This window comes from Xiphophorus maculatus, chromosome 16, assembly GCF_002775205.1.
Source record: "Xiphophorus maculatus strain JP 163 A chromosome 16, X_maculatus-5.0-male, whole genome shotgun sequence".
Taxonomy (NCBI): Eukaryota; Metazoa; Chordata; class Actinopteri; order Cyprinodontiformes; family Poeciliidae; genus Xiphophorus; species Xiphophorus maculatus.
The window spans coordinates 14,063,908-14,089,813 of record NC_036458.1 but is presented as its reverse complement, the minus strand read 5'-3'; the positions used below and the strand labels follow the sequence as shown (position 1 = coordinate 14,089,813).

Sequence of the window (25,906 nt, the reverse complement as noted above, 5' to 3'; positions counted from 1 at the left end):
AGGCATCTGCAGCACTTGACGGCATGCTGAGGTTGTTCAATCACTTGAAGTAGGTATGCTGGAGTAGAGACACATTTAAAACGCGAAGGACTGTGGACCCTGAGGACCATGCAGAAACACCGGTAGAGATTATAGCTTTCATCAGAGTAGCAAATCATACTGTTTTGCTTTTACATTGTAAACATATTTGTTTCTTTTTTTTTGACACAACATTACACCATTAGGTATGTGCTCTGAGAATCAAGCAGAAAAAGAAAGCCTAAGGCACATGCAAACTGAGCAGCTGTGAAACAGAACATGTGTCTTATTTGGTAGCTTTCACCCTCTCACGTTAAATGTAAATTTATATTCAAAGTGCTCTCAGCGTCAAAACAATTTTTGTAAATTGATTTTAACTGATTTAAATTTTTTATAAAAAATCTACAGGAAGAATTAAGAAAAACAACAGAGTGTCATAGCTGTTACACTGGGTTTTATTCATATCTCAGACAAGAAAATATATTATTAAGGAGAAAATTTTTCACAATTCTGGCAGTTAGCACCACTGGGACCATCATTTGTAATTTCTATGTATTATAGCGCAAGGGCCTAAAACTTCAACACTTGATGTCTCATGTACTGGTCATTACAGGAGCTTCACTGCATGCTAGGGAGGCAATTCAGCCATTTTAAACATGTATGTAGGACAAGGTAAGCATATAAACACTACAGAACCTTAGCCCTTGAAAGCCTTGCTCTAAATGTTGATCTTTGCATCAATTTTGAGATTTCCATAAGTCCAGAAGTCCTAAACATTTTTGGCACAACTCCCAAGATGCATAAAGAAGCTCAAAGATCTGCTAAACTCATTTGGGCTTGTGGCCTTCACAATGATTCGTAAGCTGTCAAACGTTTTGAAATCCAGCATGTTTTATGTCTCAAAAGGACAAAAGAGAACAACTTTGCTTTACTGTGTTAAGCCTTCCTGTTATCTGCTTCCAATCTTGTTCTTCTCCCCAGCCTCAATGAAACCACAGACCTGTCTTTTAAAAAGCCATTATAACAGTAGATGTATTATGCACAAACATTCAAACATAGGTGATATTAAGTTGGTATTAGTTGAGCTGTAGTGACAAACAGTAGTTGGCTCCTTAATTTAAATTCTTTTCAGGAAGCCTTATTCGCTTGGAACTACTCCACAAGCGAACAAAACCTCAGGAAGCTGGTTTAGCATCTGCTATCAAACAATATTTCCATTCGTCTCTCCTCTATCTTGTACTTCTAATGGTCTTTCTCACTCACATACTCAGGCACACATATATTGTATTCTAGTCTGAGGCATCCATCCTCAACATCTGTTTCTCCTGCAGCTTTGTATTTGGACTCAGGCTGCCAGCCCCAGCAGCTCTTCTCCAGGCTCAGAGCGCTGCTGACTCCCTCCTTAGGTCTTTAAGATTAATTTGGGTTTTAAGCCGCTCTAATGTGGATGAGGCTTGCTCATCTCACAGCACCTCCTTCTCCCCCACCCTCTCTCTGCTCTCGTCTTTCATCCCTTCTTCTCCCCACTCAATTCTATGTGTTCCATCAAAGACTTTTGTGTAGTGCCGCCTGAGGCTGACACCGTTGTAAAAGTCGGCATTCTCAACACAGCCTTCTGCCACAAAGTTGGTTTCCAGTGTTTTTCTTTTTACCTCCCCTTGTTCTTCACTGTGTATGTTTCCTATTTCAAGCAACTATGTATGCAAAGCCTTTTAATAAAATTCTCATTCTTGTGGCTGCGGATGGTGTTGCTTGTGTGTGTTTTGGTGTGTGAATGTGTGTTTGCTTAGTGCAATCCAAGTGTGTGGGCGCCCTGACCTCTTGTGGGCTCTTGTGAGATGAGCCAGTTAATTAGTGCTCAGTTAACAGTCATAAAACCAGCCACATTGAGTGGTCTGTCATATCTGCATGCTCATCATCACACACAAACACACAAACACACACACAGTTTGAATTGATAATTTGCGTGGCAGAACTTCAGCATGAGATGCTTTAATTGAAGTGTCAGTCATCTTCCTTCGTTCTGCGCATTATCTTATTATGTGTCACCATGTGTGTGTGTGTGTGTGTGTTTGGGGAGTTGCAAAACTTCTGAATCTGCAAAAATTAGTCATTTTGTATCAGTCACATGAGTAATGATTATGAGTACTGCTTGTGTCATCATCCGGTTCCTTTTTTTTTTATCTTCTTGGCTTCTATTCCTGGTTCTGGTTGACAGAAGAGTTTCTGGCTCTGAATGTACCTGTTTGTCATCTTAAATCTCAAATAACTTTTGTTTTTTGACAGTTGCACTCAGACACAGACTCGCTGAGGGCTGTCTTATTTTAGACTCTCCTCTTATCCTTCTCACACACTTGTCTCATTAATGTTTTACCCGGTCGATTCCCAAGGATGAGTTGTGTTTTTTTTTTATCGCCATCCCCACCTTCTTCTCAACCTTTGCTGTCCATGCTCCTTCCTGTCTCCACCTCCCATCCATACTTCTTTTCGGGTGCTTTTGTTTGATTCACCGAGGCGGCGCTAATCCCGGCTTGTCACTCTCTGCCTCTCAGCTCTGTATTTTTAGATCCTCGCTGTTTTCGCTCTTGATTTAACAAAGTGTTTATGCACTCACAGTATACTATGACAGAGCTGGGAATAGCCTTAGCATAAAGTAATTAAATGGCAGCCGAAGATACCAAGAGTGCTCGGAATGATTGCTCGTGATACAACAATATGACCATCATGATTACATCGCTGTCATTATTACCATCAGCAGGACTCTAATTATAGGCATGCATTATCCACGAATTCTAATTACTAAGCCGAATGTATATGAATCTAAAAAATGAACTTATAATTGTAACTTTTTGTGTTAGGACATTAAAGAAATGATATAGTCTCCAACAGATTTGAAAGTTATTCAGTTTAATTTAAAATGTTTACCATTTGCAGGTCTGATGCACACAGCTGTTGATACAACAGTGTGATTTTTGAAAAAGGAGTTACTGCAGCTCATCAACCTGGGCGTATTTGTCATAGTTTTAGTCGACAATTAACACTAATTGCTACTAAATGTTGCTCTGCAAGCTGCTGAATCGTAGTCAGACTGTTTTTAGCACAGAGAATTTCCATTTTGGCATAGTCTTCATTTAATAAATTATGAAATATTGGATTTTGATCAGAGTCCAATATCTTTAGAATCTGGAAAATACTTTATTGTTTTTTTATGTCTATATATGTGAAACCCCAGAACTTACAGAGCACTATGTTGTATACTTTTACTTTTCCCATAATGCATCTGTGCTTGAATACGATCTTACTAAGTATCTATTAAGTGCAGCTAAATGTGAATATTTAAAATGACTGTAGAAAGTAACAAGGGGTGTAACAAGATCTAACAATATTTTTAAAAATTACAATATTTCTTGTTGAGGTGACTGCTAGCTTACAAGTACTATTCAGCAGCGGTCAGCATGGCGTTGCCTGGTAATGTTGTTTTAGAAGATGCCCCAACAATCTTTATATGATTGACAGCATTTTGAGTTTCCAGTAGGAACTGTTAATGGTGACAGAGTAACAGACAAGACATGATCAATATGTAAACATCGCTATAACAACTAATGGTTGGATGTGGGGGTGCGTTGAGCTACATCACAATCACAGTGGTCGCTACCATTAGCAACTGGGAAATGTACTGGAAGAAGACACCAGCTTGTTGAATCTTTAAAGCATTTTAACTGGTTGTTGTGAAATATGAAACCTACCTATGAAATATTTTCATAGGTTGTATCTCAGCGATTATTAGCAATTAGCTTTATGTTTTTATGCCTGATTTTAACTTTTTATATGTGCTTCACCTTGTCCAACTCTGTGTCTACTCATTCTTTACTATTCTCATTTTTGCATTTCTGTGTGCTTTTTGGCAGCTAAACTGCACTTGCTATTGCTTTGTGTGGGTCTTTTCTTCCATATCATATGATTATGGCTTTAAATCCTAAATGGGTATTCCTAAACTTCCCACTCCAAGTTCCACATTTGAATGGAATGGAGAAAACTTACTATATACAGCTTAAATGAGTATTCATCTAAAATACCAGGAAAAGCAGGCCAAGTTTTGCCTTGGATAAAAATATCTAATTTGAGCAAGCATAGCTGCTGAAATGATGGAAGATTTCCCTAGGTAGGTATTTTAAATTAGAATTCAGAAGGTTGATAGCCATCCTCTAAAATGGTTTGATTATTCCTTATCTATGATTAGGAAACTTGCCTTTTTGCAGTGAGCCTAAGAAAATAGGACTTCTTATTATGGGGCCCGTAATATTGCTATTGAGTCTTTCTGAAAGGAAAATGTGTGATCAGTTAAACAGGGACAAAAATTGGACTATTATCTTTGTCATCGCAGCTGTTTGAAAATAACTGCATACACCTGCTTCATTCTTACTTGTCACCAAGTCTCAACAAAAGGACCGCACGCAAGGCACAGTCCGTAAAACTGAGTATCATCAGTAGTGAACAACCTTTCCCAGGTAGATCTGTCGCAGCCCTGCTGAATGTCTGTCTGAGCTGCATGAATGGAGCAGTTCTTCAGCAGAGAGAATGAGAGAAAGCATTGTAGCTCTGTAAAACTCTGGCTCTTTATAATAGCTATGCAAAGGTTAATACATCCATTGTGAGCCAGGCCTGTGCCTGTCTCAGCCTGTCCCGTGCAAGGTGGTAATTAGGATGTGTGTGACTCCCCTGTCCCCTCTGACAAAGGCCAGCAGAAGAGGAGGAAAATGCGTTCATTGTTTACCAATTAAACCAGAGGAGAGGAGCGGGGTTTGCTTTGGCTTTGGCCATTGTCAGGGCAGGATGTGGGAGGGTCTGTATTCTCCAGGTCTGATATCACCAGGATGGGGAAGCAGGAACCTGATCCAGGGGTTTCCCTAAGTTGCCCCTCCTCCTCCTGCCCTTCTTTTGGTAGCTGTACGTAGAAGTGATGCAAACAGAGGATTCTCTGTCCTGGTTCAGAGGCCCACAATTTTGCCACGGACATAAAGGTCATTCTTCTCTCCGTCTATCATAAGATAGATGGAGAGAAGAGATATATATAAAAAAAGAGTTTAAATCATGGATATGTAAAAATGTCATACTGATATGTGGGGAATGCGTAGCTAACAGGGTGAGGATGTTGTCAAATAGCGGCTTCTGTACCACATCAGGCCCAAAAGATCAATCCAGCCTTAGTTAGAGGGAGTCTTTGTTCAGCCCTTTTTCAGTCCATCATCCAAACATGATCAGGGTTTGGCATAGTCCTTCCGCCTTTCACATGTCGATGAGCCTCTTAGCAAGGCATTTAACCCCAAGTTGCCAACAGATAGAATAGAATAGATAGAATAGAATTACTTTATTCATCCCAGCAGGGAAATTATTTAGATCTCTGTATGAGTGTATAAAAGTGTGTGTGTTTATGACCTGGTGAAACTTTTGAAAGCCAGATTACACTGTATTTAACTGTAGTGCAACAGGATTGTGGTTTTGTTCATATCATACACACAAGGATGAAACAATTGAATTCCACAAAGCTTTACAATGCTCTCTCACCCAATGCTCAGGAGAGCAACCAACCTCTTTGTCCTGACTAGCAATAAGGATTATAATGCGTTTTTCAAATGCAGTGGATTCTTTTTCAGAGTTCATGCAGTACTGCCTTTTTGAAATTTGATCCAACGTTTAATTAACTTTCTTCTATTCAGATCAATTTTGTCGTGCAAGAATCTTTGAGTCACGGCCGAACATCTTGAGATTTGTAAGAAATTAATTGTGGTTTTGGTGGCAAGTCTCCTCCTCAGTTGTTGCACATACTTATTAGCTCGATTTATCCACCAATGCACTGGACGCATCCCATCCCACTTAGCTCTTACACAAGCATAAATGCAACCCTGGAAACTGTTTTTCCAGACCTTTCACCACTTTGCCCTTTGCCACCGTCACCCACTCATGACCACAATGACATCTCTCAGCCACCACTTAGCCTCTGATAGATGGTTTCTATTTAGGAATGGCATCCGGCCTCGAACCACAGAGCACAACAAGCTTGTTGACAGATCTAAATAGAAAAGTTCATTTATGGAGGAAACAAAGCTCAATTTGGGGGCCTGGCACAGAAAATAGCTTTCCAGAGGGGTCTTTCGATTGCTTTCTGGGCGAAAGTATCAAAGCTTTGAGTTTTATTTAGTTGAGTTTCATGTTGCTGTATTCAATGAATTTTGGAGACAAAAATGCCGTCCTAAAAATATCTGACAGCCTGGTAAACCTAAGCTTTTCACTCTCTGAGCTGCTTCCTGCCGGAGTGTGTACATTTTAGCAATGAAAACCACAGGGTTTTCTAACTCAAATAAATGTTTTCAAAAGTGGCCAAATACTTCATTTTTGAACAGTTAGCCAATTGTTTCAACAGCTTCATTGAAATATATTGGGAGAATATAAACACTCCTAGAATAACGTCTTCAGCAATGATGGAGTTGCTTTTGTGGGCCTGTTTATTTTTGCTTGTGAATGCAATCATGTTTGTGCCTAATGGTCACTGTGGTGAGTTTAGAAAGGAAATCAGAAGGAGGATGAATGGAAACTAAGGAAGAAAAGGAAATGGGTGCAGGCTGATGGGTTGGCATGGCGGATACAAGAGGGATAATTCTTGTTTCTTTAGCCAAATGTACTAAGTGTAAAACTACCACAAGATTGGTATTCATATCTTGTTTTGGGTCACATCTAAGTAGTTCTTTTAAGAAAAACACTTCACCATGGAATCAGGGATACAATGTGAATGATATTTAAACTCCACAAACGAGTTTGGCTTCCCTCTGCTAGACGAAAAGAAACAGTTTTCAGATTTAAACTTAAAATAAGTCATTGACTTCCCAAATCACCGCCAGGCATGGAGATGTGCTGTACGTTCTCTCTGTCAAAATGACTGACAGTCTTGCAAAAACAGAAAGTTTAATGCTGTTAATATTTTAAGCAGTTAATGTAGAGTTACATAACACATAACCTATCCCCATTGGCATGGAAAATGTAAAATTCTGGGAAGTTTACATTTCAATATAAATAATAATTCACCTCTGAAACCATTGAACTAGTGCCATATATAAAGTCCTACTAATTTAGTAGTACTACTTAAAACTATATTTCCATATTCTCATCCTAACAGCTTCCAGTGATGCCATTTTTGAAATAAATCTCTGGTGTCGTGAGTGTTTCATTCTATGGATGTAAAGAACAAAAAGGTGTGTATTTGTACAGTATGTCCATGTGAACAATGAATTAACATGACAAAACAATTCACTTTGAATGAAAAGCAATGTCCTATATTCTTGTTATTATGTGTAAACTTAAATTGAAAATTGTGCTACTTATGGCTAACAAACTTTTAGTAAACATTGCAAAATGTAAAGGTGCAGGTTAAATGTAAAGGTAAACAAAATGACCAAAACAGATCTTGAATTTTATAGTTTTATGATTCCCACATCATAAAACTCCATAAATGAAACAATACATTTTGCTCTCTACCATTGAGAAAACTCAACGGTTCTTGGGTTATGCAACACAACACGACTGGCAGATCCTCCTCTAAATGGTTCTGGATTGGTCACCCACTTTTTGATGCATTGAAACTATTCTGCAAAGAAGAGTGGGTCAAGATGATCACAAAACACATGATGCCGGTAAATATCTGAAAGCTGGCAAGGTGTTTTCACTGCTGCCCTTGAAAAAAGCACTGCGCATCGTTCTGTCTAAATGCTTATAGCAGACCTAATGTGCGAACTCTCTTTTTAACTAAAGACTAAGAGAAAGAACATTTCTCAAGACAAGAAATTGCATGTGTCTCTGTCTGTGCATTTCTTATCTTTGTGTTGAGATAATAGGATTGCTTTCATTGAGACACCTTGAGATGCTCACCACACCGATGGGCAAAGATAAGGGAGGTCCAAAATGTTTTCACAATCCGACTAACTCTTCTGGGCGCAAGCCACACAGGCTCCATGAACTGGCTGAGAGGAGTGTTCTTGTACACTATAACTCATGTGTTGTAACAGGATAATATGGAATGTTTCTAATATTAGAACAATCTAATTTATACATGATTTATTCCTCAAACTGCTTTGAAGGTTGAACTTCCTTGCTGAGCTTCCTAGACAGAACTCTGCAAATTGCAGAAGACAGTTTAACTTAGCAGAAGAAAGACACAGTAGTATCCTTACTATCTGCCCTTTCTAGAGAATAAAGAAAAGTCTGCTGCTAACCCTGCACATTCTCAACCTAACTGACGCGCTCAAGCTGGGATTTTTCTTCTTTTTCCCAACGGCTGCAGCTTACAAGTTGAGCTAAATACCACGGCTTCTTACTCAGCCTCTGTGACATGAAGACTGGTGCTAATGCTCAGTTTGGATTGCAGCTATAAACAAAACCTTTTCACACACATGAAAGAGGGAGAGCTCTTTAAATCACCACAGATCCTTGCAGGCGGAGAGATTTTAAGTTTGTTTTTTATTATCGAGGTAAAGTTGGCCTTCACAAAGAATGCTGATCTCTTGTTTGCCCTTCAAGGTCCCAAATGTGTCAGGGTGGAGCCATCCTATGCTTTTTTCCCACATAATTAGGTTTACAGCTAAGATTTGGGTACTTTGAAACTTTATTCCTCTTCTTTTTCTCATCGCCCGGCTCCCGTTATGAATTCTTGAGTTGTGAATGATGGAGACAACTGTTTGAGTGCAAAGCAGTGTAAGTACTCTGTCTTGTTACCCCTCCTGTGGTCCTTGTCCTGGGAGGTGATGACGCCTTGGGCTTGAAAACCTTTTTCTCATCCTGAAACAACCCATCCTTCAATTCCTGTGGCAGCTGATAAGAATCCTGCCTGCTCTCCCTTTTGATCTCATCTGTAGAACAGAGTTGACCTTTATACTTCTCATAAGTAGACCTAATAACAGATATTTCAAATTATTACAGAATTATTATTCTACTACAGATGCATAGCCATCATCGTGCGGTCACCTAATGTTTATTATTTATGGCAAATCTGATTCTCCAAATAAGAAATCACAGTTTGATTTAGTGATTATATGTCAGGTAGAGAAAAAATTAAACATATAACAAGAAACAATAGTCCTATCCCAGTTGCTTCAGCTCTGTAAGAAAAAGAACAGACATTGGTTCATGGTTCTGGCCTTTGGCCTTAATCACTCAGAGAGCCAATACTTTCTGTCTAAACTGTGCGATTTGTTAAAATAGTATGCATGGAAACCAGCATTCACTCACCCAATCTTAAAATATGCTAATGATGATTCTGTGTAAACTTATGACTGGAACTCTACGCAGTTCAGCCGATGCCTTCTGAAACAGACTTAATGCAGATTTTGGCTATGTAAAAAAAAACAAGATAACAAGAAAATCTTCACATGGCCTGACCTCAGTGTCACATTTCACGGCTTATTGTTATAGATATTCTCATGCTTGTGCTTTCTGACATTAAATCACTGTTGACCCAAGAATACCCTTGACATTTTGTGCGCTCTGCATAATTCAGAGTTCAGATTGTGTGCTAAGCCTGCTGTGAATCTCGCACTCTAAAGGATTGGCTCAAACTATTGAAAACAGTTAATCCACTGTGTGAATGTGGATATGTAAATATAACAAAGTACGGCTCCGCGTTGCTGGAACACTTCCGATTGTTGGGGATAAAAACGATGTGTATTTGTTGTGGGCGATGGTGTGGGAGAAAAAGACAAAAGAAGTAGCTGCAAACATTAAGACTTGCCTTTCTTTGAGTATTTAATCCCTTTCAGTGAATACACTCAACATATATTTACTACATACATTATTCCAGTATATGAACCTACACTAATCATATCATTCTCTGCAGCATCATCAAATCCTACGCTTTCTAACTTACTGTATGTCGTGTATGTATAGGAGCTCTGCGGAAATGAGTCCCCTTCTATCTATCTTCAGTGCTATGAATGTTAAATAGCTGAAATAGTCCTTCATAAGTGAGTCAAAACAGCTGCAGACAGGGAAACTACATAACTTTGCAATGTTTAATACCCCAAGTATCCAATTAAGATATAAATATGAGCAACTGTTGCATCACTAAACCTCAATCAAAGTCTCTTGTGAATATTCTGAATGGACAAAATGCATGCAGTTTAGTCATCAACCTTTATTCCATTCATTCAAGAAGGCTACCATTTGAGAGCACATCACTAGTAAATACATTTTTAGTAACAAGCTCAATTGAGTTATTTCAACATGGAAACACAAGAATGCATTCAGTGAAATTGGGCTTTGTGGAATTGAATATAGCACAGCAACGCTAATGAGATTTCCTGCTTCCGCATACATATTTTAAAATGTGACTCAGTCCTGCACAGTGACTGCAGGTTTTAAGCATTATGCACTTTTGAGGCATAAGCAAACTGAATTATTTCTGGGCTGGTTAAAAAGTGCCAACAAACAGGCATTTAGGAATCTCCTGTGCTGTGTTTTGGAAAATTAGCTAACCCACGTTTTAAGCCAGTTTGTAAAGGTATTGCCTGTGGCAAAAGTATAATTTTTTAAAAATGCACAAATATGTTTTTTGTATTATTATTATTTACCAAAGATCAGTTTATATAATTATACAATCATCTGATTAAGTGTGGCCTGCTTTTGTCTCCCACAACCCAACAACCAATCATTACTTTGTAGAAGCTGAAAGTCTTAGCTGCTTTTTAGTTAAGGGTCTCATAGATTGAATCAGGACTAGCTATAGGTTCTTAACTGGAGTAATGGACTTATGTAGGATATTTTAACACAACAATGTAAAATAAATGAGTTCAAACATCTGATTTCATTGTAGCTCAAAGTTGTATGTTATCCTGCTGGAAGGTGAACCCTCCACCCTGGTGTTTTCAACATGAACTATAGCGTAAATCACCTCTTTAAGACCTGAAATAGTGAAAAGCTTCGACAACCATGTATCAGTTTCCCTCCATTTCACACTTCTCTACTACTTTATGTTGCTATAGTCCTTAAAATTCCAGTGAAACACAATGAAGTCAAAATTTGACAAACTATAAATATGTTTTCAGAGTAATGTGCAAAGAGAAGGAACAATAAAGCTGCAACAAATGCAGCAAAGTAAACAATGTGCAGTGGCCTATAAAGTGTTATTTGTCTGTATATGTAGCAGAAAAGCCTGGATCTTTACATTTTATTGCACCAGTGATCTATTTCAATCTGAATCACAGTGCCTCTCTCCTCTCTCATTTCAGTTCACATTTGTAATTTGTCATTCCACTCAAGGTTTGATAATATATATTTTATTATAAAGTAGTGTCCGCAAGTTTTACACTAATTCTCAGTTTATTTTTTTTACTATTAACCAAAATGTTATTTTCTTTTTCTTGTCACTCCTTTGCTTTCAAGGTAGCTGGGTTGAATAAAAGTTCTTGAGGCTTTCTGAAGGCTTAAAAATATTTTTCATTGGACTAATTCTTTTAGCAGCACAGAACATTCTTCTTTGTTGATAAAATAAATATTCACTGCAGAGATATTGTTAATATATATTATATTCATAGTGTCTTCTAGTGTTGCAGTGCTTTAGTTCCCTTTGCTGTATGGTCCAAGTCCTCCTCAGGGTTAAGAAATGTTCTTTTTAATAACTTTACACATTTTAAATGAAAGAGCTTTTATTTTTGATACCTTTTCATATTAAAGTTTTTCTCCTGATCCTCGGCCTTTTAGTAGTAATGCAGTCATTTTTTTGGTTTCATTTTTCATTTTTTCCACTGCACTGTTGAACAGTATGCATAGAGGGTAGTTAGAGAGCAGCAGGGATTTGCAGCCCTGTAAGCCACAGCCTGATCCCTGACACATTCAGACAGAGATTTGCAGCCATCTGGCCAGATGAGACGCTTGTATTGGCACATCCTCTTTGACGCTCTGACGGGACTCCACCCCAGGCGAGCATGAACACACTCTCACACACACGCGCACACAGAGAGAAAAGCTATTTCCAATGGTTATGAGGGCTAGTGCCATTTACCTGAGGGGTTGCCAGGGAGTTCTGGTGGTTACAGATAGTGACCTAGCCCACAGCACTGCCGCCGTGCTCAGAGATGTCTGCTTAGATTCCAAACTCAACCTCACAGATTTTGCTCACAGCCTCTGTCGCAGACAGAAGGTCAAATACACTAAAGTTGTGCCATGTGTGCATTCAAAAACGTCATAATATGAGCATCAAGATTTCTAATCTGATTGGACAATTATGACTTGGCCACACTATTCTGGAGCTGTAGTGAATGCGTACGTTTAACACAGCTACAGTATATGCATGCCCGTATATGTAAACGGGAAATAAGTAATTCCAAACAAGAGCATTTAAATTCTATGAATGCTGAACTAAACCCTTGTAATTCAACAGGAAGTGAGTGGGTAATGACATGAAAATTCAACATTGTGATGTTAAATGACTTTAGGCCCTGCCATTCTTAGTCCTTTTCTGTCTCATATACTCACCAAATTAATTGGTCTGACTCCCTCTGGAGCTTATAGGTATAAACCTGACCTAAACACTTATTAAAGTCTTCGTATTTCTTTTTTATGAATGTTTTTAGTAATATAAAACCATCACGGTGCAATCCAGTCTGTAGGTACAAAGGGGTTTGATTTATTGACTGCTACACTTTGTGTCCTTGCAACCATAATCCCATGATCCTCCAGTAAAGCATCATAGGATCACCTTCAGTGATCCGTGTTTCTTAAAAATACCCCGGGGGCTTCAGGCCTGCCCTTCTTAGTTGGAAAGCTGCCCTGAACTCCAGCTAAACACCTTCAGCGTTTCCCCCTATTTCCCTTTCTGTTTCTCCTTTATTTTTAGGCCTGGTCTCCATTAATGGTTACCACAGATAAGCATTTCAACTTAAGTCTCATTAGGCCACAGGTCATCTCCACAAATTATGCTTATTGTCCTTTAATGCATTTTTAATTATAATCTGGCTTTTTATGTTGCTTTTTGATGGATTGCTTCTTTCTCAATGTGTGACTTTTCAGTCCATGTTGAAGTAAGACTCTTTCACTCTGGTTAATGATATTCTTACCAGCTTTACCAAGCGACCTCCTTTAGTTAACTCTAGCAATGTCAATTAACCGTCACATCATCACCTATTCTTTTCCCAAATAGTTTAAATGCAAATGGTAAACTTATTTACAGGAATTTATTTTCAAGACCTAAATTTTATTACTATTCTGGTGTTTAGAAAACCAAAGTAATTTGACTGATTCTGACATGAAACAAGAAAAGCACTGTCTTGGTTTATTGTCGAGCAGAAAAGAAAAAGTTGTATGCGTCAGTTTGTATAAACACAGTATCTAGTTTAAAATGCGATCACCAAATTATCGAGTTTCTTTTGTAACATGGTTTTCCACCATGAGTATTTTGTGGATGAGCTTCCAGTCTGCAATAGCTGCGTCGTTTGCTTCACTCAGCAGCACGACCCCAAGAGCACGCATTGCTGCCATGAAAGCAGGCGTTCCAATTTCCTTGAAAAGATATTACATTTACTGTCTAATGTGTTGTTTTAATTATGGTGCTAAATGTTTCATATGAAGTGCTGCGGCTTTAATTGATCATATAGTTTTAATTGCAGTTCATTAATGAAGCAAAATAGCTGCCCAGTACTCTCTTCTATTAAAGCTCAATCAAAAGACGTTTCCAGCTCCAAACCAGTGCTTGGTGCAGCCGAAGGATAATCACTGATGGTCTTTTTATGCTCTTATTAATTCCAGTCTATCTCCCCTCCATATGAGCATCTAATAACTTTGAAATTGCAGCACTGACTTCAGCCTTCATCCATCTTCTTCGTGTCAAGTCTTTTCCCTTTTGCATTCCTGTGATGATATCACGCACACTGCGTCCCACACATGCAGATGACTTGCCTTTCCCTCGCGGCACTGTCTCACCCCATGTGTTGAAAATAGCTGAGGCTAGAACACAACTTGTGCAATGCTGATTTGAAATTCAATCTCGACAGCTACCTTGGGGCCGTGGGCCGACTCTTAGATATTTCTCTGGTGACGGCGTTGGAGGGAGGAATAAAGGAAAACGAGCTGACAGAGAGTGAGGAATGAACCACAAAAAAATGCATATCACCCACTCGATAAGATGCTGTTTGCAAATGTAAACACACGTATGGATTCACAGAGCCTTGACAGTTACATCTCTGATAGGCCCATGCTGGATACTACCTGTAGAGCAGCACGCTCTGACACAAATCACCTTCCTGAAAAGCTTTTTTTACTCCTGTCCTCCATTCCTCTTACCTGTCTGCCTCCTAAAGGTGATGTGAGTCCTTAACAAGATGTCATTTACCCAGAGATGCTCTGTATAAATCACACTAATCATTTCTAGTTCTTCCCAGAAGACCTTTGGGGTTTACACCCCTCAATGACGCCCACTACTATATATCTTTTTTAAAGAAATTTGATACATTTCAAGTGTAAGGAAATACGCATCTACATATTTTTGTTTTAATTAGGTGTGATACAACAGTGGACAATAATGTAAAGTCAACTAAAAATGTACATGGTTTTAACATGCATTATGACTAGAAGAATGCAACCAGTTGCCTTCAGAAATCAACTAATTAGGAAGTAGAGTCCATATGGGGTGGCACAGTATCAGGAAACCATATGACATGAAATAGAGTTGGTGAGTTCTGTGATAATGCGATAACTTTCTAAAACATTCTTATGCCTCATTAAACAATTAGCATCATCCAGTATATTATTTGAGAGCCTGATTGACGGTACCTAAATAAGGAGCTGATGTATTAGAAAGCATATTGTAATATTGCAAAAGGAATAAATATTTGTGATATATTGTGCAGCTCTAAATCCACCTATGTGTAATTTAATCAGTAAAATATTCCCTTTGTTTAATGAAGACATCAGAGGTTATAGAAAACAGTGAACAGACAGCATCATGAAGACCAAAAGGACACAACTGAATAGGATTCAACTGGGCAGTTATGGTTCAACTGGGCAGTTATGGTTCTGGTACTTCACAAATCCTCATGGAAGAGTGCCAGGAAGAAATCTTGTTTAAATGTGGCAAATGCCAAGTAGAGGAATTGCAGAAGGTCATATGAGTCCAAAAACTTTAGCTTTTTGGCTAGAAAAAATGATGACTCTGAGCACATACCCCACATTGAAATATGGTGGTGGCATCATTGTGATGCCATAACGCTTTTCTTCTGAAGATACAGAGAAGGTGGGAAAAGTTGATTAGGTAAATAGACCAAAAAACAGGAGAATAATGATAGAAAAACCGACTGGAGTTAACTGTAAAGTGACTGCCATTAAGTTCCAGTGTAAACCATCGACATCTCTGTGACCTGGATGTTCAGAAGAAAATATGACTCATTATTAGTTTGACGCACATGTAAGTTGTATGGAAAAAGATAACAAAGGCTCATATCAAAGCTGCAACTCCAACAACAGTGTGGGCGAGCAAGTAATAAATAGAGTAGTAGTGACAAGATATGTCATGCTTGTTTCATCCATTGTTTAAATTCGATTATACCACTCTCTATCTCCACTGGTGCAAAATGGAAAGTCTGTCACATCCAATAAAGTAATAGTCACATGAAATGTGACACAAATTTTTATACAACATCTCTTTGAAAAACAATATATACATATCCGTTTCAGGACTACATTTGAAAATATCAATCATACTGTTCAGCTCAAGATGTCATAAAATAATCAGATGCAAGATTAAAATGGCAAAGGCAGTCAGATTTTGATCATTTTTGCCTGTAGTGTTTGAGTGGCTCTGCTTAAATCATAGAGGCTCACACTACAATCAGGATGAGCTTAATCAATTTTACAAAGAATTATTAACAGAAAAAATAATGTCCAGATGTCCAAAATTGGAAAAAATTGCAGTTAGTTAATAGGAGCGAAGTACACATTTTTAATTCCTTAATGTAAAAAACAAACAACTCTATAAATCCATGTATCATTTTCCCTAACTTTACAATCATGTACTGCTACATAAAATCCTAATAAAACGCATGAACTTCATTGCTGTAATATAAAAACAGTTTTCTAATGTCATTCAGTTGTGCAGGTTAAAATTAAGAGGGCAATGTTGCAACACTGTGAGAAAAACAAAGCTTGTATTGGGCAGTCGAGATGCAACACTAAGAACAGGCACAGGAAAATAATGAAAAGTGAAAGAACATTTGAGTTTTGAAAAGACGGTGATGGATACTTGATAATTAGTGTTAAAGAGGGTCAGACTACTTGAGAGCGTTGGATTTGGCCACTCTGTAAGAACAACTATTGAACTGGTGCAGGTAAGAGGACACTAAGCAGGCTTCAGTCTTCTTAATAAATCTTCTCTTCTGCTCTCTCTTTCTTCTGAATATGAAAGTAGAAGATTAAAAGCCACTTAAGCTACAAGAAGCGAGTTGTTATACCCTTCAGTCGCATTACCTTTTGTAGGAAAATGTTCCATCAGCAGGAGGCTTTCAAGCCTGCTATTCGGTGTTTATCTCAAAACCTTGCCAACATGTCTGCGTATTTATATCTCTTTGTTCCCCATTTACATTAGAGGCACCCTGCCCACGTCCTCACAGACTTTTAGCCCAAAACCATGTGCAATTCAGGGCCAGACAGCAACACAGCAGTTCGCCAGTGGGGGGTCTCAGATCGTCTGTGGATTACTAGTATAAACAGGTTTCTCATCTACCCTCCTGCTGTCTCCTTGTTGGATCAGTATTGAAGTTTTTTGTAGGACTAAATCAGATTAGTTTATGGATTCAAGTCATTAATCATTAATTCCCTTCAACTTCTCCAACTTTCCAGTGAAATGCTGATGAACTTTTATACTTAGAGTGGACTAGCTGGTGTGCTTTGAATCATTTCCTGTTGCCTAATCCAGCATTGGTTAAGCTTACAAACTAATGGCCGAATAATATTCTTCTAGGGTTTCTGCTAGAGAATACATTTCTTAGTTCCCTCCATTATAGCAAGGCTTTCAGGTCCTGGAGCAGTAAAGTGGGCCCAGATCATCTTACAACCACCACCATGTTGTGCAGTATATAATATTCATTTTTTGAAAAGCAGTGTCCAGATGTAACTGGACACACACATTAAAGAAATTCAGCTTTTGTCTTGTTGGTCCACACAATATATTCCCAAAAGTCTTGGGAACGATGAATGCCTCATTTCCACTGGGTGGTGCAGTTCAGCTCGGTGCCGTTCAGTACGTTGTTTTGTCTCCATTGTAAAAGCGGCTCATACAACCAACCTGTGCCGCACCATGGTTCACTTTCAGTTGTAGGTCCAGAGCCCTACTGAACAGTACAGTTAGGACGGCGATGCTGGTGTCACACAAAACAACCACCACAAACAGTTTGTTGATTGGAAGACAGAGAAATTTCACTGCTTGCGACAAGCACAGCACATACAGGTGCGTCATGTTTTTTGTTGTCGCACTAGAAACATGCAACACTAGGAAATTGGATTTAAGTCCAAGTGGTGGTGGAAACACTCCTGAATACGCCGGGCCATAAAATATCGCACTTTTATTTTTACACAGAACCAGTTCAAATTTGCTTAATGCTGTGAAGCATTAAGGCATGACATAAAAGCAAAAACAGAATTAACTTAATGGGGGATATACAGTACATGTTTACTATTTATACTCCATAGAACTTCAAGTGATGTAGCATTTGTAAATATGTTTTAACTTAGAGTATTTTGAATTTTGAAGGTCTTAATGGCTTCCTCTATCAGCATTTCTTTCTGATTCTACAAACTGCATCTGTGCGGATTGCTGTCTACTACAGAACCAAAATAGATATGTAGTAGCCACTTAGTTCACTAGTTTATCAGAAACTAGCCTTTTCTTTTATTTCATTAAAAGAGATGTTTATTTCAGTTGCTTATTTTCCCTCCTCGGTTTTTTCCAAAGGACGAGATGGAGGTGGCTCGCACAACGATTTTCTTTCATTCTGTTTGTCTCTACTGCCCCCTCTCTGTCGCCAATTCATATCATAAGTGTGGGAATTTATGAGAGAAAGCAGAGTGAAAATGTGTGAATGTTGAGTCAAGAGCCCCCCTTGAAAGTCTTCTAATATAACCCTCAGTTGTGCAGGTTTAAGCTCATGAAAGGACATTAAAACCGCAGAATCAGCACAAACATGGTCCATGTAGGCAAGTAGTTCAGCTTCATCACTTCACACACACACTCACACGCCCACCCCCACACACACACTCCTGAGCTACATGCAGAAGCTCTGCGGCACCCTCAGCTCACTCTGCTTCAAATAAAGGCCCCTTTTTATTAGCAAGGACACTTCCTCATGGAGGGTGGTTGGCTGGTTGCTTTACTGCAAGGAAAAAACAAGATTGTGACTCTGCATATTGTTTTTAGATCTGTTGTCTTGTTATAGGTTTTCACATCATATCCGTTCGTTTCCCTTGGGACCATGGAAACCAGATCTGCGGTGACCATCACATGGCTTTTTGTGGCAGTTCATTGAAAGAATACTTGCAAAGAAGCTCAGAATGAATTGTGTCATTGGAAAAAGACTTCAGAGACATAGAGGAATTTTTTCATTGCAATACCACGGTTGTCTTAAAGCATGCATTTAAAAAAACATCAATTTGTTTGACATTTTGCCTCTGAAAATGATCTTATTTCATTCCGATTCTGTGTAATTTAAATGCTGAGTTCATCATGTCATCCTTGCACAACATTTTTTATATATGATTAGGATCTGAGGAATGGTTTGACTTGGTTTGGGTAATAATTATTGGATATATGTCAGTTTTTAGATGTCCCTAATGAACGTTATGTTTATGTAAGGGGTTTCCCAACGTTGTGGATTTGAACCCGTTTGGTTCATTTCGATTTCCCCAGCAGGGCTGTTGATGTGGGTAGTTGCTCCAAACCATCAAACGTCACATCTTGATGTTTCTACCATCCTTTTTTAACCTTGGGGTTGTTGTGTTTAGGGTTATAAGAAGCATTAGGTTCCCACCACGCATGATGCATGTAGGCCTGTTATACTTAAACAGATTTTAAAAGTGGTGGTACTGCTAAACATGCCATGTGTGGGTTTATTTTAATGGTTCCAGTCTCAAAAGGCACTTAGAAACGTCTCTTCATCTGAAAGGTGCTATGTAAATAAAGCTCTGTTGATGATCTCCTAAAACTTGCTGCTGATTATTTCCTTCTACGCAGAATCTACCATGAAAATAAACAGATCATTAATCCCCTAGTTGCTTTGGGTGGCAAAGAAGGGATCTCAAAGGCAGGAGTTGATTTATGGGTAAATGGTTGCTTCGATGACAGGTAAAGTAATGGGAGGAAAGATTTTTTTTTGCTAGCGGTGTTTTGCCTTTGCGGTGCGACATGAATATAAGACGCGAAAGAGGAGGTAACAGTAGCACTTGACTTAACCATGTAGTTTTCACTTTAATACAGTGGAGAATTGGTGCAGACATAAGAGATGGGTGCGTGCACACTTCGTCTGGTTTGTGCTAGTGTAAGCTTTTACGGAGAAGGTTATTGGCAGGTGGGTCTACATATGTACTGCCGAGATAAAGAAAAATCAAGCGAAAGAGACAAGTCCGCTGTCAGACAGCCAGGGTGAGCGGAAAGGCAAAAGGGAAAGACAAGAGAGTCAGATACAAAGAGGCTTCTAACATTTTCTGACTCAGATCCATGACTTGGTTGGCAGAGCTCCATATCTCCTGAATGAGAGTGCGACTGAATTTGTGGGTGTGTGTGGGGGTGTGTGTGTGTGTGTGCGTGTGTGTGTGTGTGTGTGTGTGTAGGTGTGTGTGTGTGTGTGTGTGTGTGTGTGTGTGTTCATGTTAGCTGAGAGGAGGCTGCAGGACGTGAACAAGAATTCCGGCCAGCTTCCCTACAGCAGACTTGTTCACACAGGCTTTGGTCTCACACGTCAGCTTCTTTCCTAGATATGGGTGCAGGCCTTGAGATGTGTTTCACCTCACAGAAGAGTAAAAAATATATATATTTAAAAAACAAACTGATGGAGGTGAAACAGTTTGCACATAGAGGGGAGAAAATGTTTCAAATTAAAAAAGATTAAAATAATATCAAAAGGATAAATCATTCATAATGTGTTTTTGTTCTAAATGTTTTTAAACTAAACTCTAATTAAATTGTCTCAATAAAACAAAAACATCCCAATTGTTTTCCAGGCAGACCAGAGAGCAGGAAACGCCTCCAGATTTCTTCTACTTCTCCGACTTTGAGAGACACAATGCTGAGATTGCTGCTTTCCACCTGGACAGGTGAGTTTTTTTCATGTGGTTTGCATCGTTCGATCCATACAAATAATCTGGAAGCGGTGGATTTGTCCTGCGACAATTTCCATAGCATTAAGTGCGGGGGATTGAATAACATGGTCGGAGAAGGGATCATCCCTTCTTTTTGCAATTGAGCATATTGATTTCAGTGTGATCCTTCGACTCCGACGACTTCAGGGGACACAAACTCAGCACTAAGAAGAGCGATAAATGAGAGAGGAGGAGGATGCTGGGAGCATGATAATTATTTTCAACGTTCTTACAAAGTCGAACTCTCACTCTCTCTTAAATTTGCTCTTCCTTGCACCTGTTTCAGTGGGCAGGAAGAGCCAGACAGGAATATCACAGGTGTATCATTACCCACAGAACATGAGTTTAACCCTGCAGGGAGGCGTTCTGAGTTACCATTAAAGAGCAGTTTTCCTGCACCATGCGGGGTTGCCTTCAAATTAAACTTTGTGCACAACCATTGAAGCTTAGGATACCTGTCTGAGCCAAAGCTGTCTTGTTAATTCAAATTGGATCATGGAGGAATGGATAGGAGGACGTGAGAACACCTAACTCCTACAAACAATGAGTATAAGCTCCATTTTTGCATTCTGTCACACTTACATGTTTAAAATCATATCAGTTCTAATATCAGAACAAAATACCCTGTGTAAATTCAAAATAGAAGTTCTTAAATGATTATTTCATTAATCTAAGGGAAAAAAATTATCCAAACCAACTTGACTCGATGAGGATAAAAAGTCGCCCTTACTGTTAAATTACAATTTTACTCTTCTCTAAGTCCACTGAAGCACAGACAGAGCTATTATCTAAAATTAAAGCAAATATGCAACAGCAGTCTGACAATTCCAAAAACAAATTAACACATTGATGAACCTGAAAATATTCTTTTGGCTAAAGACACAATGTTTTAGAAAAATAGTCATATGAAAACTGGTACCTGTAAAAGGCACAAAAAAAACAAACATCGTGTTTAGTGAATGTTTTGTCTTAAATACTGACATAGATGACTCTGACCTTAAAAAGGTCATTCACGCTCAAAAACTCTTGATCATTGCTGGATTTACAATAATAATAATAATAATAATAATTCTGCAGAGGGCTGCAGAGTGTTGCAGTTGGTAGCTTTTTTGCCTTGCAGCAAGAAGGTGCTGGGTTCGATTCTCTGCCCGGGGTCTTTCTGCCCGGGGTCATGTTCTCCCTTTGCATGTGTGGGTTCTCTCCAGGTACTCTGGCTTCCTCCCACAGTCCAAAAACATGACTGTTAGGTAAATTGGTCTCTCTAAATTCTCCCTGTGCATGGTTGTTTGTCCTGTCTGTCTCTGTGTTGCCCTGCGACAGACTGGCGACCTGTCCAGGGTGTATCCCGCCTCTCGCCCGGAACGTTAGCTGGAGATAGACACCAGCAGCCCTCTGACCCCTGTAGGGACAACGGTGTTAGAAAATGGAATTCTGCAAAGAAGTGTGGACAAAATTCCTTCCCAATGATGTAAACAAAGACTTTATGGTAGATTTTGCCACATAGGATGGAAAAATCTGTTATTAGAGGGGACATTTACTTTTATATATTGGGCCAGATAGTTTTATTTTATTAATGAATAGAATCATTGTTTAAAAAGTATCTTTTTGTATTTACTCAGGTTTCTTTGGCTGATGCTAAGATAAGATGTGTTTGAGGATTTGATCCATTTAAGTGGGACAAAAGAAATTGAGAACATTTTCACAGTAATGTACTGTGTGTGTTTCCTACCCCTGAAAGCAACATTAAGAGTTAAAATGCGGATTTTTTTTTTAACATTCCACAAATCTGCTCATTAAGACATTAAAATAAATATTTTTTCATCAAGGCAGCGTAGCTCACATACATAAATAATTCATTTTTGCTAAATCTATTCAAGAAGAAAAAATGGTTTTAAATGTTAAGAAATAATTCTCTAAAAAACACTGATGTGAGAACTAATTTAGAATAGAGGTAAGAGGAGCTTTTATTATTTATGCTTTACTTTTTTCACATGATTCAAGGTTTCCATGAATCTCTAATTAGAACAGCATGGCTCTACAAAATAAACATGATGTGAAAAAGAGGCTCATTACTTTTAGCCACAGGCCACATGAATACCAAGAAGGATTATTTGTAGAGTTATATATATAAAAAAAACAGTCTCCACAGCTCACACCCAGAGCAGAAGGTGGCATTTTGAAGTTGTCAAGTCTTATTAACAAAAGTTAAAAGAGATCCACGTAAAAAAAAAAAGTTGTTTGGTAAGAATGCTGGGGAAAAAAAACAACAGTTTTCTTTCCAACCGTCACAAATAAATATTAAGTTTACTAAACACGACTGAGAATTTAACTAGGACTCTGTGCTTTGGTCACTTGAGACCAAGGTTGAGATAAACATTGCAGACACATTTTGTATATAACAAAGAGGAAAAGTACCTCATGCCCACTGTTTAGCATGAACAGTGGGCATGCTGTGGGCTGGTTTCTCTTCAAACAGACCTGGGAACCTCGTTAGAGTGCATGGTTCCATCTGGAACTTAAAACAAAAATCTAACAAACTACTAAACTGAAAGGGGAAAGTTACTGAATCGTTCACCAGAATAATAATACATTTTCACTATTCCCAAACATCCATCCTACAGAAAGGCTGATTTAGTGAAAAAAAAGCAATTAATTCCTAACAGAATTTTTTTTTCACCACTAAATAAATGTACTTAAATTAAAAGTTGTTCTTTCCTAGTTTTTTTTTTTCAATGTGACTTGCAACTCATGCAATAAAATATAAATTATTCCAAGGCTCTTTTTACATCTTCACTAAGGGTACCCAATGTATGTTGCCAATAAACACTCATGCATGCATGCATACTCACAGGTGCTCCTTTGTCACTTGGACCCAACGTGACGGTGCAGTTTGCAGGCGCTGAATGATATCTTCTGTAAGGTAAAGTTTCACACACTCAGCCGGGCTGTTTGTGTGTCCGCCTGCTCCCAGGAGGCTCACTTTTGGTCTCAAATGGTTTCAGGGTCATTGGGGGCGGCAAACATACAGTGACGCAGGCTAAACAGGAGCTGAATAGGTATAGTGTTCAGCTATAGAAGCATTAAGGAATAAAACGAAAAGGAACAAGAACAATGGACTGGACCTGTGGAGTTTATGCTAAACTTGATGAAGCTAAAGAGGAAGAAATGAAAATGTCTGGTTTTTGGAGATCTTGCTGATTGTGCTGTCTCTTTGAGAAACAATAAAACTAGACCATAACATGCTCAATGGCCTTATGGGTTGAGTTTAACTTGAGCAAAAACACAGAAACGTTGTAGGATGATGTATTATCAACATCAAACATGTAGTGATAGATTTTCTCATGGTTACTGTTGGGTATCTTTATTTAGATGAACATAAAGATGTCTGCACATGTCCACACAGTCAAATCAATGGTGTTTTTAAAAAATAAAATAAAATCCCATGTAGAAAGTAAATGCCTAAAACGTTTAGTTTTCATTTTAGCTTTAAATTCTAACTATCATTTAACAGAACTCCCAGCTGTGTCTGAGAGTCTGAGAGATCAAAGCTAGGGTGCAACATTTTGAAATCTGGATTTTGCTGCAATCAAACATTGTCACAAAGCCGAATGATCTCTAAATGTTTGTTTGTCCATCTTTGTCATTTTAGGATCCTTGACTTTCGCAGAGTGCCTCCTGTGGCGGGTCGACTGGTCAACATGACAAGCGAGATCAGAGACGTGACGCGAGACAAGAAGCTGTGGAGGACCTTCTTCATTTCACCAGGTAGAAACTCTGACCGTAGCTTGATGGGTAGGAAGATGTGTTAAGTAGAAACAAACACAGAGGAGCCATATTTAACTTCTGCTGCAAGTGAACTGCAAGCGCAAGCAGTTCGACCAGTCAGTCTGACAATCTGCTGAGCTCTTCAAAGCAGTGGTGCAGGACTGAGTGTACTGAAAATAATATAGCAGAGCATGACAGAAACTGTCCACATGGTGGCACTGTGAGTCCACAGTTGATGAGTGAAATTCTTTGAGAAGGAATTATAATCATGGTCTCATTAGGCAACATAAATAAAGTTTTTGTAAATAAAAGAAAATGAAGGTAAACTATTTAGAAGATCACTGTTGAATAAAACTTTCTGTAGATGTTTCCTAATTATTATGGGTACGTTTTGTCAAAAGGGAAATAACAATCTGGTCAGAAATTGACTGAAAATATGATGAATTTATTTAATATTTTAAAAATTTAATATTTTTATTTATTTGGAAAATAATTAAAAAAATTCCAAATAAAATGTCAAACATAAAGCAGTTGATTCTGTTTGGTTTTTTTAAAATTTATTTTAAGCAGATTTTGTCTGTATTATTAAAAGTGAAAGGACATATGAAACAATTTAAAATCTATTCAATCCTTTATTGCCTGAACAACTGCATGAGAAAATAATTTGTGTTTTTGCTATGAAGCAGATTCTGAATGGTGTAGAGGTTATCAATTTAAACATAGCAAATACTTTGTATTCAATTCACTTCATGTTATTAATTATGTTTATTCACAACAAATGTCATCTTATGGCACTTTATGCAACAAACATATTCAGTTGACAAACAAAAATAGGTTGTTTTTAAATGCATTTAATTACACAGAACAATTATGAATGATTGGCAAGTTTTCCTTAAATGACCCAAGGTTTATTTTGCTTTTTATCATCCTGCCTTTATACCATTTTCTCATAATTCGCTTAAACATTTTTCTCCTCATTCATATTACATACAAACAGAACTAACATTAATGTGACTAAAACCCTTCCTTTTCCTTTCTCTGAGGTCTAAATCTGTCTCCCCTTTTCCTTCTTCAGCCAACAATGTCTGCTTCTACGGCGAATGCTCCTACTACTGCTCCACTGAGCATGCTCTGTGCGGTAAACCGGACCAGATCGAAGGCTCGTTAGCAGCTTTCCTACCAGATCTGAGTCTGGCCAAACGCAAGACATGGAGAAACCCCTGGAGACGCTCCTATCACAAGCGCAAGAAAGCAGAGTGAGCAAGTTTTATCATGATTAAACAGTCTTTAATTCTGTAAAAAAAAAAAAAAAAGAAAGTTAGAAATTATATTTAACAATTTATCAACACCTTTTCCCTTTTTACATGCTTTTAGATGGGAAGTGGATCCAGATTATTGTGACGAGGTGAAGCAGACACCTCCATATGATCGTGGCACCAGGCTGCTGGACATCATGGACATGACTATCTTTGATTTCTTAATGGGTAAGGCTTGATAATTATTTTGTTAAATTCATAGATGTTTTTTTTTTAAAGACATCCCACTCATGATTTATTATTATAAAAGATGAGAAATGTTTTGTCACCGTAACGCTCTGCTTTTATACAGGCAACATGGATCGTCATCATTATGAAACTTTTGAGAAGTTTGGAAACGAAACTTTCATCATTCACCTCGATAATGGAAGGGGGTAAATACATTCAACTATCTTTTGTTGCACCCGTATCTATCTCAATGCAAGGTT

General features: G+C 38.3%; 1 protein-coding gene across 1 annotated transcript in view; it reads left to right on the top strand.

Annotated features, from left to right (window-relative positions):
• LOC102233525 (extracellular serine/threonine protein kinase FAM20C) overlaps positions 1-25,906 on the top strand; it is a 42,292-nt gene that overhangs the window by 12,818 nt on the left and 3,568 nt on the right. The window contains exons 4-8 of the mRNA XM_014472412.2: positions 20,260-20,352; positions 24,047-24,162; positions 25,238-25,418; positions 25,537-25,646; positions 25,771-25,852. Coding sequence (XP_014327898.1) covers positions 20,260-20,352; positions 24,047-24,162; positions 25,238-25,418; positions 25,537-25,646; positions 25,771-25,852 — 582 coding nt within the window. The remainder of the gene's footprint in view (positions 1-20,259; positions 20,353-24,046; positions 24,163-25,237; positions 25,419-25,536; positions 25,647-25,770; positions 25,853-25,906) is intronic.